At 36.9% G+C, this 18,061-nt stretch overlaps 1 protein-coding gene across 1 annotated transcript in view; it reads left to right on the top strand.

Moving 5' to 3' along the window:
• SMURF2 (SMAD specific E3 ubiquitin protein ligase 2) overlaps positions 1-18,061 on the top strand; it is a 93,789-nt gene that overhangs the window by 72,287 nt on the left and 3,441 nt on the right. The window contains exons 10-18 of the mRNA XM_070395583.1: positions 4,577-4,735; positions 5,165-5,360; positions 6,407-6,510; positions 9,149-9,263; positions 11,000-11,178; positions 11,923-12,060; positions 14,310-14,430; positions 16,368-16,569; positions 17,832-17,907. Of these exons, the coding sequence (XP_070251684.1) occupies positions 4,577-4,735; positions 5,165-5,360; positions 6,407-6,510; positions 9,149-9,263; positions 11,000-11,178; positions 11,923-12,060; positions 14,310-14,430; positions 16,368-16,569; positions 17,832-17,907 (1,290 nt within the window). The remainder of the gene's footprint in view (positions 1-4,576; positions 4,736-5,164; positions 5,361-6,406; positions 6,511-9,148; positions 9,264-10,999; positions 11,179-11,922; positions 12,061-14,309; positions 14,431-16,367; positions 16,570-17,831; positions 17,908-18,061) is intronic.

Genomic DNA, 18,061 nt, shown 5'->3' with positions numbered 1-18,061 from the left:
CCTTAATAAAGCTTCATTTTAATATAGAAAATAAATAACCTAATTAAATTAAATTTCTATTAAATGCCAAAGCTTATACTCAGAGCTCTATTTGTCAAGATTCATGTCAAAACCAGATGTGACTAGCTGATCTTGGATTGCTTTGATACCATCTCTTTATTTATAACTAAAGCAAAGTAATAAAAATATTTTACTTTCTCATAGAACTTGATTAGTGTCTTTTGAGGTTGGCAACCAAAGAAATGTGCTATCACTAACTTTTGTATCAAGATTGCCATTTCTCTGTCTTGGTAATATAAGTTTTTAGTTTAAAAAAAGTAGTGAGGAGGACATTTTTGTTTTATTAATAAGCTCATTGAAAAAAATCCATGGGTTTAACTTTTAGCAACAAGACTTTTATTATGTAAATTATAAAAAGTGGTATGGATTCTGTTTATCCAATTGAAGGTCAGTGACAAGCTTTTCAATAAAATAATTTAAAATCATTAGAAGGAAATGTATAGAAGAAAGTGATTTTTAAAAACTAAATGTTTTACAGTAGTGAGAAAGTAGACCTTAAGTTATCTGTTGAAAGAACAGCATGTAAGCTGGCATCAGAAGATGAAATAGAGAGAGGTCTTGGCAGCACTGTTGGTAATATGTTCTTATTCCTAAGGAAATGTGTCAGTTTTTCATTAACATATACATGATTTCAATAAAGGTTTAAGAATATTTCATGTTGAGTACTGAATAATGGCTTTATGAAATTATGCTCTGCATTATTTTTTTTCTCCTTAATCTCTACGCTCCAAATTGTTATCTTAACAATCATATCTTCATATCATCATATCTATATATATAGAAGGCTAATATGCTAACTGTCCGTCCGGGTAATGACATCACATAGCAACACCCGGCTTCCTTTCCCTAGCAACTAGCCTCCTTGGAGTTTCTTCAGCCTAGGAACACGACTTGCTTTATAGCCAGGTGGAAACATTTTACACTTTAACCAAATGTCTGTGAAGCATTTCCCGTGCCTCATCTCATTTGATCCTCACAGAAGTCCTGGAGTAGGTAGATAGGAGACTTGGTGGAATCCTATTTTCTTTTCATTAGCTAGAAAACGGAGATTTAGAAAGCTTAGAAACTTGACCTGACTGAAAAGAAGTAAGAAATGGTGGACCTTGAAAATGACTTCAGGTTTTCTCACTGTGCAGAATATAGTCAAACACTGCTACAGTTAAATATTTTACCCTTTGTTCTCCCTGCATGATCTACAATAATAATCTGCTTCATGTTGATATTTACTGCTGTGTTGCTGACAATTACCTGAAAAAGAAGTTGGGGTGTTTCACTGGGCTGGAAAAAGTTAGCTAAATCAGAAAGCAGGTCTAATTAGGCAAGTTTACTCTAGATATATAAAAGGCTAAGTTAACTCTCACATGCATGATACATATAAAGCTCTCACTGGCGCCAATCATGTGTGTGTTTCCATCTGTCATTATTGGTTGACACTTCTATTATAGAGAAAGGGTGAATAGTGATATTAAAATATTTCTTCTAATTAATTTCCTTTCAATGTGCATGAATTCGTGCACCAGGCCACTAGTATCATCATATCTTTTGTTTTTGGAGGATCCTTTGGCAAACATGCCGTTTGCATGGAGGATCTTTTATCAAAGCAGACTATTTAAATATGTAGATCAGAGGTCCTCAAACTTTTTAAACGGGGCCAGTTCACTGTCCCTCAGACCGTTGGAGGGCTGGACTATAGTTTAAAAAAAAACCTGTGAACAAATTTCTATGCACACTGCACATATCTTATTTTGAAGTAAAAAAACAAAACGGGAACAAATACAATATTTGTATTTGCACGTGGCCCGCGGGCCGTAGTTTGAGGACCCCTGATGTAGATTCTATTAAAATGTTACTATTCAGCCCTAGCTGGTTTGGCTCCGTGGATAGAGTGTCATTTTGTGGATTGAAAGGTCCTGGGTTCGATTCCAGTCAAGGGCACATGCCTGGGTTGCGGGCTCAATCCCCAGTAGGGGGCGTGTAGGAGGCAGCTGATCAATGATTCTCTCATCATTGATGTTTCTATCTCTCTCTCTCCCCTCTCCTTTCCTCTCTGAAATCAATAAAAGTATATTTTTTAAAAATCACTATTCAAAGATATTTATAAAATAGTGTAACTCAGATACTTCTTTTAAAGATATCCAGTAAACTTAGATTTATCTGAGAATTCCCATTTCATCAAGTTTTGCATATCTCTTTAAAACAGTGATTAATGCCATTGCATCCTGACTGTGTAGTCTTGAAATACAGCTCTGTATTACTTTTTATGGCTGTGAAACATTTTTCTTCAATCATTTTCCAAGTGGAAATAAAGATTGTTCCCAGTTTTCTGCTCTTTTAATCAATTCTTTAGAGCTCTCCATGTATGACAATAGATTTATAAAGTTCTAAATAAAAGTAAATAAAATTCTGCATTATATCAAGATTATTCTTTGATTTCAGTATTTGCTTTTCATTTCTAAAAGCTCCACTTAAAAATCCAGCTGTTCATTTTTAATAATCTCTCATTGATACTTTGCCTTTGTAATTGTTCCCTTATTTTATTATTTTTTTCTCTTATTTTTTTAATGTCGCATGTCGTAGCTGTTCTCTGATCTCTGACAGTACTTGGGGATCTGATTCTGTGGTTTATTGTTTCCACTGACTCTCAGTCAGCATGACTTTCTTTTCTGAAGTGTTTGGTGATCTGTGTGAATTTATTTGATCTTAATTGGTTTGAGTTCTGTGGACCTAAGTTGGAATTTAGGAAGTTTTCCTGGGATTCCTTCGTTTTCTTTTTTAGTTTTCAGCTCAGGGAGGAAGTGTCAGATTCGCTTTTCCAACCTTGCTGCTGGCCTGAGGCTGTTTTCCAATTAACAGCTACCCACCAGCAGTCCTACCCCTCCTACCCCTGTGCCTTCCTGCCACTCAGGTACCAGCTTCATTTCAATCCACTTTATTTTTTAATCCTCACCTAAGGATATTTTTTCCCATTGATTTTTAGAGAGAGTGGAAGAGATATGGGGAGGGAGAGAGAGAGAGAGAGAGAAAGAGAAAGAAAAAGAAAAAAGAAAAAAGAAACATCCATGTGAGAGAGAAACACAGATTGGTTGCCTCCTGCATGTGCCCTGACTAGGGCTGGGGATTGAGCCTGCAACCCAGGTGCGTGCCCTTCACTGGGAATCGAACTCTTGACCCTCTGGTGCTTGGGATGACGCTCTAACCACTGAGCCGTGTCAGCTAGGGCAAGCTCAATCCACTTTTTCTTTTCAATTTGAGAAGGAGCCGAACCGGTTTGGCTCAGTGGATAGAGCGTCAGCCTGCGGACTCAAGGGTCCCAGGTTCGATTCCGGTCAAGGGCATGTACCTGGGTTGCGGGCACATCCCTACTGGGGGCTGTGCAGGAGGCAGCTGATCGATGTTTCTCTCTCATCGATGTTTCTAACTCTCTATCCCTCTCCCTTCTTCTCTGTAAAAATTCAATAAAATATATTATAAAAAAAAAAATAAGTAAATAAATAAATAAATTTGAGAAGGATTTTTAGAACTTTCCCCCTTGTCTCTTTTGAGACTAGCAGTGTCTCAAATAGTGTGTTCTTGTCAAGCTATAGTTCTGTAGCAGGAGTCTCTTGAAGCACCCATAAGCAGAAGTCAGAATTATGGTTTCAACAAATCTATGGGTGCTTATATGTGCCCATAGCTGTTTCATTATGACCAGGCAAAATTTTTTTCTAGTTCAACTTTTAAAACATGATTTTGAAGATATTTTTCATTATAATTATCTGTTATAGTTTAAGTTTACATTAGACATGCTGCTCTTATTTCATTCTTAAAGTCTTGTAAATCTTTGTATATAATAATATTTAAGAATGTGTGATACATAACAATGGTCTTTGGTCCATTAAAAGTCTTTCTGCTTTTTTTTTTATTGTAGCAGCAAGCCTTAGACTATTCTTCCTTACGTATCTTAAACAGGTTCTTCATTCACTAGCTTCCAAATTCAAAATGCAGACGTTAATTCTTTAAAATATATACTGTGATTATTTTAAGGATCCAAATTTTAATATAATTTATAGTTTTGTTTTGTTGGAGAGCTTAAAATTAAAAATGGAATGAACATTGATTTACCCACATTTTACAGTGTAGTAATGAAAGAAAAATTGAAGGGAAATTTTAGAAAACATCTCATTCCTTATACCACTGACATTTGTAAAACAATATTTTGTCAGATAAGGATTGAAGTACAGTTTATGTTGGCAAGTATTGTGATTGCTTTTATATTAATTTAAAATATGTGTCACATTAAAGCCCAGGAACAAACTTTTTTAAAAATGTAGGCTATGTGATAAGTTTCTGGGCCATTTATGGATTGAGTTTTGAGTATGCAAGTTTGTTAAACCATTGGGAATTAAAGATTCCAGCTGAACATCTCAAGTTTCTGAAACAATACATTTTCTCAGACTTCATGAAATTGTTCTGTGTCATTTACACTTGCTTGGCTCAGCAGGCCCAGCAATGAGGTATTTTTTATTTGTTTTTGCAGGGATCTTAGCAACATCAATTGTGAAGAGCTTGGTCCATTGCCTCCTGGATGGGAGATCCGTAATACGGCAACAGGCAGAGTTTATTTTGTTGACCATAACAACAGAACAACACAGTTCACAGATCCTCGGCTCTCTGCTAACTTGCATTTAGTTTTAAAGTAAGTTTTTGAAACAATATGTGTGAAAATGCGAGTCTGAACAAGAGAAGACTGATGATGCTTTTTGTAATAAGTGGGATAGACTGCTGTCTTCAATTATTACTTTCATTGAACAGAATGTTATATAAGAGTATGACAAGTTTTACTTTGATATAAGAGTATTTTAATCCTGCTGTGCTAAAGCAGCAACGTGCACCGTGGCACACCTGAAGAGACAGGCTGCTTTATGGGGTAGATGGATAAAACTCCATACATTCATACGGATTCTCAGAAATAAACTTTGGAGCTAGTTTATCGTTGTCAAAAATGACAAGCCAAGAACACAGTAAGGTGTGAAAATGATATAGTAGATTTATTTTATGGTTGGTGGCTATTTTAAATGTGTAATTATAATCTTTTTCGTTTAATAGTATTTTTGTTTACTTCTAGTCGGCAGAATCAGTTGAAAGATCAACAGCAACAGCAGGTGGTATCCTTATGCCCTGACGACACTGAGTGTCTGACGGTCCCACGCTACAAGCGAGACCTGGTCCAGAAACTAAAAATTTTGCGGCAAGAACTTTCCCAACAACAGCCTCAGGCTGGCCATTGCCGCATTGAGGTTTCCAGGGAAGAGATTTTTGAGGTAAACTTTCAAGTCTTATTGAAAAATAACATTTTAGTGTTTTGCTCTGTTTTCCAATAAACTTTTTGAGACTCTTTAGAATGAGAGAGTTTTCATTAATTTCTTTTTCAATTGTGGGGATTAACGGCAATAACATGGGAGAGATTTAATGTAGAAGGTACACATTTAAATAGGATCAAGATTGTTTGGTGTTCCATTTGGTTCAGCTTGGCCTCTGCATTGCCAGTGTTTGTTAATAATGAGTTTTGAAAGACCATAAGTATCATCCTCCTCTTTTAATGCTTCCAAAAGGTAAGGGGCTTTTAACTCAGAAAATCATTTTGTTTCATTACTATTGGACTATTTCCTTCGTTTATTGAAAATCCTCCTTCCTACTATACTCTTTACCTTTGGATTTTATACCCCTAACATCACCTTCAGAGTTCTTACAGAACTAGTGGCAGAGCTCCCAGGCAGGGACTTCCCACTCTAGAGGATTTCTGGGCAAGAGGTTTGGGGACTTGAGAACCCTTTTCCCAAAAGATGAACTTTTTTTCTTTCGGAACAGTTCTGGCCTTGTCTGTAGTCCATCATTTGTATTTTAAAATAATAATGTTGATTTAATGAAGAGAACACTAATGATTACTGATATTCTTTTGGAATTTTCTCTTTCTTACCTTTACTTTCTATTGTTGCCTGTGAACTACCTAGATTTAGGTCAACCAACTTGAAAAATTTTGGTACTTCTATCAAATTCTGTTTTTAATATGAGTGAAATCATTGCTGTGGTTCATAGAACTTAACTACGGAGTTTTACACGTAGTAGGTTTTAATATAATATTTATCACCTGAATTGTTTTCAGTAGCATTAAGCTATATTCATTTTGTTTTTAGAAGTTCCAAGAGGTTTCAAACATTTGGAGTTTAACCATTGATTTGATTGTTGAATTTCACCTTATTTATAAACATGCTTTGTAGGTGGAATGGGAGGGAGAGTTTAAATAACAGGTTAAAAGCACCTAGTAATTATAGTATATTAATTTTTTTTTTTTTTTTTTTTTTTTTAGGAATCTTATCGACAGGTCATGAAAATGAGACCAAAAGATCTTTGGAAGCGATTGATGATAAAATTTCGTGGAGAAGAAGGTCTTGATTATGGAGGGGTTGCCAGGTAAAGACTCACTCATCAGGAAATGCCATATGAATCCTTATATATACAAATTTAAGATACTCCCTGTGGTGTAACCTTCTCATTGTTATTTATTTTCTAGTATAATATTCCCTAATGTTTACAATAGGAGGATATCCTAATCAATACATTCATAATGAGGTTAGGGTAGTACTTTCACCAGAAGAGAACACTAATGATTACTTACATTCTTTTGGACTTTCCGTTTGGGACTCCTTCATGGATCATAGAGCCCAATGGAACACCCTCTGAAAACTAGCTGCAGCCATACATGGACTGTTGGTGACCATAGGCCCTGTATTTTCTTCATCTCCCCTTTAGTGTGTGTTATTCCCTCTGCTTTATATTGTCAGGGACAGTCTTCAGGCTTTAATGACATAATCTAAACAGAATACTGCTCCCTTTTCTTTCATTGCCATGCTTTTTAACCTTGTTAAAGGAGTGATTGTGTGTGTGTGTGTGTGTGTGTGTGTGTGTGTATCCTCAGTGGTCCTAATGTTATATTCATACATAAAGTATTTTTTTAGGTGTGGAAATTCACTTTATATAAATGTAGCAGAAACATTATAGCTCTGTATTGAAACATTCTAAAGGACCATCATGATAATTCCACTTACCCGAATCTAAATCCAGGCTTAATTAAGTTGTATTTTCACCAAGTCCCATAATTATTACTTAGCATTACTTGTTTTTACCTGTAGACTTATTTTCATTCTGCAACCTTTTTACCTGCAAATGGAAGTTCCTTAAATTTGGATTTTTAGAATTGATCCCTTGTACATCATACTTAGGACTTGATCGTTTCTGTGGAATTCTTATGATTTATTTATAACTTGGTTTTTAATGCTTATTGTGAAAACTTATTAATTACCTGCTGATGGGATCTAAATGCTATAATTATATGTATAAGCTAATTAAATCATTTTTTTTTTATTTCTTAACCTCACTACTCTCAGGGTTTGGGCAGACTAAAAGGGATGTGGCAGTGAACTGCTTTTTCTGATCTAATTCCATGCTAGAAGCCAAAAGTAGGGTTTTGCTTTCATGTGTGCTCTAAATACTTGGTGAAACAAAACAAAAATTAGGATTTTCTTTAAAAAATACACACACAACACACACACAAGAACGTTCTTATATGGAGACCTCCCTTTCATTTTAATCTCGAGTTTTTCAAATATTACCTCAATGGTGGTGATGTGAGCTAGACTTCATCACATTATAGAACTGAAAACATGTTCCTCTAACTTTTTATTAAAAATATTTCACTGTATTTCCTTAAAGTATATTATTCAATGTGTTTATTCCATAATAACAGAACATATCATTTAAATACCTTTCCTAGGTGAGGAAGGACAGGAATCGGGATGAGAACTACATCTGTGATAGCCTAGTGATTGTATTTCAGTTTCCTCAAAAAGAGTGTTATCTTTCATCCTTTGAAAAATATGAAGGATTTAATAAATTTAAGGTGATAGTGCTATTTATTATGAGGTTTTAAAAATATTGATTTACACTTGAAACCAAGAAGTGGTAAGGAACACACCAAAAAATGCAGGTTAGGACAAGCATGTATTTTTTGGTATGTTCTATACCACGTCTTTGTTTTAGGTGAACACTTACACTTTTATCACGCCACATTTCAAGGTTTACACAAAAAAGATGATGGAATGGATAATGGAATTTCCTTTTAAAACAATACCAACAGCAAGCACACCCTAGTCCAGTGGTTGGCAAACTCATTAGTCAACATAGCCAAATATCAACAGTACAAGGATTGAAATTTCTTTTGAGAGCCAAATTTTTTAAACTTAAACTATATAGGTAGGTACATTGTTATTAACTTAATTAGGGTACTCCTATGCTGGCCTTTGCTAAAAACATCCTCAATCTGATTGAGGTACGTTCGCTGAGGTCGACCCCTTCCAACTCTCCCATCCACACTCGTCTTGTATACTTGTTTTGTCTATCTCCTTTCGTTCATCCTCTCTCTATGTCCAAACCATCTCCACATACCTTTCTCAATCCTCGACACTACATCTTCTTTCACTCCACAATGTTCCCTGTACGTGTGCGCCCGCACGTGGTATTTTGTGGAAGAGCCACACTCAAGGGGCCAAAGAGCCACATATGGCTTGCGAGCGCGGTTTGCCGACCACTGTCCTAACCGAAAGCGAGAGTGGATTACTGCTGTGTCTATGCTACCGAGTACAAGTCTGCCGTGACAGCAGCGGACAGGAAATGTAGGTCACATGGATATTTTGAACCATACCCTTCCCGTTATTTTATATTTATGATGGATTAAAAATTTATTTAGCAATTAAAAGGAGCAGACTGCTGGAGGCATTATGTAATTAGTAGTTGGTACTTCTGGGTAATACCTTTATGCTCTCTGCCGCTATGTCATAAAGTTGCCTGCGTGAGTGAGAAGTGACTGCATAATAATAAAACAAGCGTTTCCATTTGCTTTTTGGGCATGGTATATTTTTCCAGTGTGATCTATAACTAATTAGTGCTTTATTTTCTTTTATTTAAAAAATTATTTGCTAAAATGATCAATAGCATATTTTAATAAAAATAAATTCTTTAACAAAAAATTCCTTTGTCATGTCTTGTTTTCTAGGGAGTGGTTATATCTCTTGTCGCATGAAATGTTGAATCCATACTATGGCCTCTTCCAGTATTCAAGAGATGATATCTATACATTGCAGATCAATCCTGATTCTGCAGTTAACCCGGTATGGTTGCTGTTCTGGTGACGTGAATTAACAAGTGACCTACAATACTTGTCATCTTTAAATGTCGATTAGTTTGGATTACTTTTCTTGTCCTAGTCACAGCCTTGGACTTAGCAGTTCCTCTTTAGAAAATTTTCTCAAGTAAATGCTTATGGATATGTTCAGCAATTTGGGCCTAGGTATATTGACTGCATCTTTGTTTGTAGTAGCCCCAATTCAAAAGAGGATCACTGTCCATACGCAGAGGGTTGATTACATTGTGACATGAAGCAGAATGACATTAGCAGTGACAAAACAGATTCTGGAGTTAGACATGAGATCATAACCAGGTCCCATTACTTAAGCTTTGTGACCTTGGGCAAATTCATTGACTTAAGCTTCAATTTTATTATTGCTAAAAATAATAAATAGAGTTCGTACCTCAGAGAAGGCTTGTGAGAATTTAATGAGATCTTGCACATTAACTATTTAGCATAGTGCTCTACATTATTAACCATATAAATATTATTCAGCACTCAATAAAAGTTAGTAGCTGTTACTAATTTGTTTCTACATTATTTCCATTAGCTATCCATACAAGGGCATATTATATAGCCTCTAAAATGACATTGTGAGATAAAAGTTAATGACATGTTAAGATGGTATTTGTGATGTATTAAGTGAAAAGAGGGTTGGAAAATATAGTATGATACAATTTTGGTAAATAGGTATATGTTTCAACATCGAAAGGCTCTACCCTATAATATGCCATTAGTTACTTCTGGGTATTAGACTATGGGTAGTGAACATATATTACTTTTCACAAGGAAACAAATGCTGTTTTTAAGATAAGAGGGGGGTTTAAAGATCGCTTACTAAACAGAGAAGTAAAAGAAGTTTAAAATACTAATTAACAAAACAATTTATCAGGAAAGACCAGATATACCGAAACATGGTAGGAATGTTAGATTCATTGCAGGCAGTCCTTCACAAAGGGAAGATTTTCAGGCAAAGGTTCTGCTTGGGGTCCCATTACTGCCATTGTAGTTGTAGTAATAACAGTTCATGTTTGTTGAGCTTTTACCCTCTGCCAGCTCCAGTGCCATGGGCTCCATCATCTCATTTTACTCCTCACAGAGATCCTTTTTAGATACTATTATTTCCCTTATTTTTCCAGATGTGGAAAATTAATCCTATAGGAATTAAGTAATTTGCCCAAGTATGCATAGCTAGTAACTGGCAGAATCCGGACTCAAGTCCAAGTTAGACATGAAATCTGTGCCCTAAATCTGTGAGGTTTTGAATTTCAGTTCTGGTTAGGTCAGGGAAATAGGGAGGTTTAGGGTTGAAAGCTTTTTTTTTTCTCTCTCTCTGTGACAGCCAAGATTGTAAAGGGCTTAGCAGGATGCGAGAGGAAGAGAACAGGATCTATGGGTGGTTTAATGAAGCTGCAGTGGGACTCTTGTCTGGACTTAGTTTCTAAAGATGAATTTTACAAAGTGATTGTATCCTTTGAGAGAGGCATTGACTCTGGTGTAGCATTTTATAACAATGTAGGGAATCTTGAGCATGCCCAGTAGAAACTCACCCTAATGATTACTGAGTTTTGGTATGATAGCCTATTCCATTGAAATAGTTATAAATTAGAGTATAAGTTGATATAAAAAGATTAATGTTGCTTAAATTTTAATTTTTTATTAAAAATTCCCTGAACAGTGTCTAACTTCAGTATTTATATAAACTCTTTTCAATTTCAGGAACACTTATCATATTTCCACTTTGTTGGACGAATAATGGGAATGGCTGTGTTTCATGGACATTATATTGATGGTGGCTTCACATTGCCGTTTTATAAACAGCTGCTTGGGAAGTCAATTACTTTGGATGACATGGAGTTAGTTGATCCAGATCTTCATAACAGTTTAGTGTGGATACTGTATGTATTGAGTCTTGTTCATTATAGTTAGAATCTGAGCTTTAAAAAAAGATCCTGTCTCAATGGATGTACTTCTTTAAAATTTAAAAAACAGAAAATACGAAGAGTGACTATTTGAATGATAGAACCACATTAGATTTTTCCTTTTTCTACTGCTTCCCTATATATTTCAAATTCCTAAAAGTTAGTGAACGTTATTACTTTAAAAAGGAAAAAAAATATCTAGTATGTCCTATTTTTAGAAGTACTACTATATGTAAGTGATTTTCCCAAAGCGATGCAAGTTTGTTTCCCGTCCTGCATGTGTTAGAATAGCAAGATTCCTGCAGAAGTGATGATTGTTGAAGCTGTACTTTAAGAAGGGGTGTCTGTAAGAACCAGTTCTGTGTTGTGGGAAGGCATTAGCTTATGAAGGTATATTGGCTATACTTATTTGCCAAACCAGTGAGACTCAAGTAGGGCCTCTTACCTGCAGGCCAAACACAACTGAAGTTTCCCCGTAAAGCCCGGCCATGGCCAGCACCCTTTCTTGTGGCTCAGGAAGTGAAATGCTCCCGGTGTTGATGAGGGTTAAAGCTCTGACTTTTCTGCCCCAGAACCAGGTTTAGAGTATAGGAATATTCAGAGGAATCTGATCTTATATTTGTCATGCCATAAACTGTTCTAGTTTTATTTGTCTCACAGTTAATACATCTGTGTTTTAGATTTCCCAGTTAAGTATCTTTCCTTCTCTTTCCTTTCTAGTGAGAATGATATTACAGGTGTTTTGGACCATACCTTCTGTGTCGAACATAATGCATATGGGGAAATTATTCAGCATGAACTTAAGCCAAATGGCAAGAGTATCCCCGTTACCGAAGAAAATAAAAAGGAATATGTCAGGTAACACTTCTGTGTTCCCAAGACTGAGAATTGTTGAATGTTCTAGAATAGCAGAACAGAAAAACATTTTAGTATTTAGGTCATGTTACTTATTGCTACAAAACAGGTTTCTGCAGAAATTTGTGGCTTAAAAACAACTATTTTATTCTTGCTCAGTCCTGAGGGTTAGGAGTTAGGATAAACAACAGGATAGCAGACAGCTCCTTCGCGTGGTATTGGTGGGGGCATGTCTGATGACTCAGCGGGGGGCTCTGAGGGCTGGGGCTGGCTGGACCAGCCACTGGGGCCTCATTCTCACTGTTGGCTGGGTTCCATGGTTACACTCACGTGGAATCAGAAGTCACTCATTTTCCCCGTGGCCTCTCTCTCCCCAGCAAGGTAGAGGGGTGGTTGGCTGGTTTCCCAGAGCACAAGAGAAGTTGTCGGAGCTTTTTAAGGCCTAAGCCTAGAACTGGCCAGCGTCACCTCTGTTCTGTATATTTTTGGTTAGAGCCAGTCACATGCGAACCCAGGTTCAGTGTGGAGGAGACTGCTGGCTATGCAGAAGCACTTCTGTGCTGTATTCTAGCACCTTCCCTGTTGCAAATAAGCATGTTGTGAGGTTAAGGGTAGATACAAGAAAATGTTCTCCAAGTTTTACAAAATCACCTGTTGATGGAGGAATTTAAAAGTAGTGGGTTAGATCATTTGACTATGGCAACTAAAGTTCTCCTGAACATAAAACTCTGGTAATCAAATGAGGAGTGTAAACAAAAACATGCATTATACTACTTTATATAGATTATGTCCCCAAGTCTTAACTGGTTAAAATGTTCCCACTTTATACACAAGGCCCATCAGTCTCACAGACAGTTGATGGGCGTGAGCATTGAGTTAGTTTTTTTTGGAAAGCAGTTTGATAATAGCTTCCAAAATAAAAATGTGTATGCTTTTTAACTAGAAGCTCCAGCTTTAGGAATCTATGCTGTGGAAACACATGTAATTACGAGAAAGGATGTTCAACTAAATATTACTTGTAAAAAATTTAAAAGTTTTTAGAGGAGAATGATTAAATACATATATTTGGCAGAAATAGTATGTGGATTTTTAAAAGGAAGAGAGACTCTGTATAAGCTGTCAGATTTAAAAAGCAAGTCTTAGAAAAATTATGTAGGGACATTCTGTGTTTTATAATTATATGGAAGATGTTCAGAAAGGCTCTTCACCAAATAAAGTGTTTGGGATGAGGAAGCGGAGGTGCCGGGCCTGGGAGTAGAGAGGGAAAAGAGGATAAAATAATGGACTTTCAGCTTTTACTCTGTCTCCACAGTTAGGTTTTTTTTTCTTTATCTAACAAGCATTTATTATATTTCTAATTAAAAAATGAAAGAATGGATGGGCATTTCCTGAATTTGTTGTGCGTCACTTCCAGGACCTGGTGTGGACAGCTCAGCCCCTGGCTCCCACTCTCCAGGAGTCAGTCGTGTTTATAGCGCTTAGTAATATCCCTCATCCAGTAGAGTTTTGAGACAAAGAAAACCTTTTTGCAGATGAGCAGTTTTGGTGTCCCCTTAACCAAACACGCAAAAATAAGGTCCCCCAAAGGATATAATGTTAAGTAACTTATTTCTTAAAGTAGAGAACTATTTCTCCAAATTTGGGAAAGGATATGTTGATAAACTTGGAAGATGAATAGTTCTGAGATGTGTGAGATGGAGAGGTTTTCCTGGGTAGATTTTTTAAAAAGCAGTTCACTTATTAAATTACAAGTCAAAAGCATAAGAAAAGCTACACATTGAATGTAGTGTTCTTTTTGTTGGTAAATTACATCTTCTGGGGGTTTTAAAGCCTCCAGGGAACAATGAATATTTAACTAAAAAGTGCTTACTATTGGCTTTTACTATTTCTCCTCATTCTCTTTACCTCTTCCCTCATCTACTCCCAAAATATAAACAAAACACCTAACATATTCAGACCATATTTTCAAGTGAAACCAGAAAAATAGTGATTTTTGTTGAATGGGCTCTTGTCTGTGGCTTTTGGCTAGAAGTTCTGAAGGAAGTTTCATCCAGATTGTGACTTCAGACCCATCCAAGCTCCAGCCAACTTCCAGTTTACTCGGAATTTCTCTGATGGGAAGAGTTGCTTTGTTGATGGAGCTTTTGTTAGTGGAAGGTTGCCACCTTGTAATGTTGCTAAAGTAGAGATTCATCATAATGACCAAATCTGAACATATTGGATCATAGGAAACCCTCGCCCCATGTTTCTAGGCTCTATGTGAACTGGAGGTTTTTACGAGGCATCGAGGCTCAGTTCCTGGCTCTGCAGAAAGGATTTAATGAAGTCATTCCACAGCATCTGCTGAAGACATTTGATGAGAAGGAGTTAGAGGTCAGTATATTAATGTCATGACATCATCTAGTGTAGCAAGGAAAGGTTAGGAATTTTCTCTTAGTTTTAGAGGAAAGTTGTATTTCTGGCACTTTTGAAGTTTCATGGTGTAGTACTGTGAGCATTCTTATTCATAGGAAGTCCATCTTGCTGTGGAATTTCTACAAATGAGCAATCTCCCTTATATTGTGAACATTTTATTTTTTCATATTATTCGTTCTTGTTTTCAACAGATTTCATGTCTTATGTGTAACTTCTTCCAATGTTGTTTTCTATTGAAATTTATTTGGAATGAAATCCTAAGCTCAGTCGATTTACACGAAGCTTTGCAAGAAGGCATTTGGTAAACAAGATCATAGAGGAAATAATTAAAACACTTAGGATAAACTGTGTCTAAACATCCTCAGTCTCTTTGGAAACATTCATTATTAACAGTAGCAGTAATAAAGTTAACTTTTTTTTTTTTGGTTTTGTTTTCTTTTAAAGCTGGTTATTAAAGCACCTTAGGTCTGGTTTTTTAATTAAGACCTTTAACAAATACATCTGAATTTTTATTGAACTACTTTGTAAAAAAAATCGAGGTTTTATTCTATCAGAGGTTCCAAATTTAACTATGGAGAGCATAAATATTCAAAGTCTACATGATTTATTAATTAACCTCAGTGTCTTTTTAAACTAAATCTGTTAACAAACCTGTTAGCAAACAAGTCTAAAAATGGATTTGACTCAGTACCATCCCCTCTCCTCTTTGTAATTGAACTGCTCAACAGTGAATGGTCAGGAGGAGGAGGAAAACAGGATCGACAATAAAGCTGAAATACGATGCCTTTTCATTAGTTCATACAATGAATGAGGAATTTGGCCTTATAATTACCACTTCTGAAGAAAAGAATTTAGGAGTTACCTTTTTGGTATAAATACTTCTGTGATCCTATTTGGATAGCCACTTCCCTCTTCAGTGTGGCTGTGGCTCCGTAATCCTCGGAACCCTATAGTAGCTTTGTTGGAGATTTTATTCAACAGAGATAGGGTTTATTATATAGCTTCTGCTGCTAATGAAATTAAAATTTTTATATATTTTACAAAAATATATAATTTATTTTAGTGTTATACTGGGTTAATAGAATGATAGGATTTGCAAGTTATGTTTTACACTACACACTATCCTAATTCACTGTTAGAAACACGTTACTGAGATGAGCTAGCATTGGACCCGAAGGACCCTAAGTATGAATAGCATCTAGGTGATGTTGATGGCGTTCACCTCCACTGACCCTGCATCAGGACGCCACACAGAGCGCTAGATCAGTGCTTTTATGTATTTTGTACTTTGTTACAATTGTCAGATTATCAAACATATTGCATCACTTTTTCAACACATTTCTTGAGTTCCTGTACGCCACGGGTTGCTGTCAAGGATGCAGTGAAATAGATGTTACTGCCATAGGGAACTAATTACTGGCCAAGGGATGTAATGAATTGTTCAGAATCCCCAAGCTAGTAAGTGTTGAAACTAGAATATGATGCAGGTCTTAAGGAAGGCACATATAAATTGTATTTACTTATGGAGTCTAGTTTCTGTCCATTAAAATAAAAAAAGTAAAATTATGTGAAATTATAGAACTTCCATCTTGCCGAGTCGCTCACAGGGGTGGTTCTCAGACTCTGGGTGGGGAATCTGAAAGTGAATATAGGTGCCTGTAGAGCTTTTTAAAACACAGCTTCTGAGTATCACCCCAATCCACAGAACTAAAATCTCTGCACATAGGACTTGGTGTGTGTATTTTGAAAAACTTTCAAGATGATTCTGGTGTGTACCCTCGAATTTAAGAATCACCCTATGAGAGCCAACACTACAAATCTGAAGTTCTATTTTGAGGAATTTTTGGCTTAATTTGGGTTTCCATTGGCTCATGCTTTGTGCAATATTTTAACAGCTCATTATTTGTGGACTTGGAAAGATAGATGTTAACGACTGGAAGGTCAACACCCGGTTGAAACACTGCACACCGGACAGCAATGTGGTCAAGTGGTTCTGGAAAGCCGTGGAGTTTTTTGATGAAGAGCAGCGAGCACGGTTGCTTCAGTTTGTGACGGGATCGTCTCGAGTGCCTCTGCAGGGCTTCAAAGCTTTACAAGGTAGTCGGCCAGAGGGCCCAGCCTGGCCCCACACGATTGGGGGAGGGGTCTTTATTTGGGCTATCTAGCTGGTTTACAACCAAGTGCTTATCAACAGATTCTCTTTTCACCCTGTTTCTGATCTGTAACTCTCACATCTTGATCCCTTCTTCTCCTTCTTTCTCTTTGTTCCCCTCCCAAGAGCTTTTTCTGCTGGGGTTCTCTGTGATTGTAGTGAGTGCCGCACGCTCGACTGTGTGTGGTGATGCTCTGCCTTTCCATGCCCCTTGCTTTCGATTCTGCTGCACATTCCTGTGGGGGAAGTCTGTCCACTGCCATCTCCACATCTCAGCCTGGCAGAACGTTCACCCCCACCCCTCCCCGGGTGCCTCTCCCCTCTCCTTTTTCATCCTTTAACAGAAACAGGCAGCATGAATTGTGGAAGCCATTTGTTGGGTCAGCGCATGTGCATTGCATGGCATCAGCCTGTTTATTTACAACCATATTCAGTGTTAAAGCATAGTTTTCTGTGGAATAGCTGCTTGCTTTTTGGATGAGTTGGTAATATTGCTAAAGACTGGATGATAGCGCTTCACTGGATGGCAGTGCTTTATCTTTGAAGCTCTTCATTTTCCAAGTTGCTGCTGCTGGTGATGACTGAGGATATACAAAGCCAGACAGTACATGCTCCTACAGTGTTGCCCACAGCGCAGTGTCAGAAGTCCCTGGGGAAAGCATACTCGGAGTTGTGTGACAGTCCCTACTTGGAGAACTCATCCTTATCAGACTGTCCATAAAGTGAAGTTGTACTTCTACATATATTTGTATGGGCTGTCTTATATTAACAAATTTATTCTGTAGACTGCTGATCTTTTACTCTCAGCCAAGTTTGAGCCATTAAAACCTAAATTTGCATTTAGGCCATCATCTTTCTGAATGGTGTATATTTAATCTTGGATTTGCCCATTTACTTTTCTTCTCATGCTTTTGGGACATTGATATCCAAATAAGAAAGAAGTTGGCAGAGGATTTCAATCCTGAACTTTTTCTCAAATTTGAAATGTTAGGATATTAAGGAATCCAGCCTTATCCAAGGTCAATTCCAGCTTTCAAACCCAGATTCTTTTCCTGGGAAAAGAATTTTTTTGGCAGCTTGTGTGGGGTCACCAGTTTTCCTCTATCCCTAGACCCCGTCTGTGGTTTATGTACCAGTTTCATCCTGATGTTTTAGAGATGAATACAGGCACCTGCAGTGATCTGACCCATGTTTACTCCTTTGGCAGGTGCTGCAGGCCCACGACTCTTTACCATCCACCAAATCGATGCCTGCACTAACAACCTGCCCAAAGCCCACACGTGGTGAGTTATTTTTGTAGCTTTCCCCTCTTATTCCATGTGTGTTGTAGGTATTAGTTTTAAACAGGTGGCTTTTCATTTATTGTTCTTACTATTAAATGGACCTTTAAAAGGAATGATAAGCAACTCTGAGTGATTGAAGATTATTCTGACATTG

This window comes from Myotis yumanensis, unplaced genomic scaffold, assembly GCF_028538775.1.
Source record: "Myotis yumanensis isolate MYYU_CA2020_CCGP unplaced genomic scaffold, mMyoYum1.0.hap1 SCAF_16, whole genome shotgun sequence".
Lineage (NCBI taxonomy): Eukaryota > Metazoa > Chordata > Mammalia > Chiroptera > Vespertilionidae > Myotis > Myotis yumanensis.
Note: the sequence above shows the minus strand (reverse complement) of the source record. Positions and strands in the feature narration are given on the sequence as shown.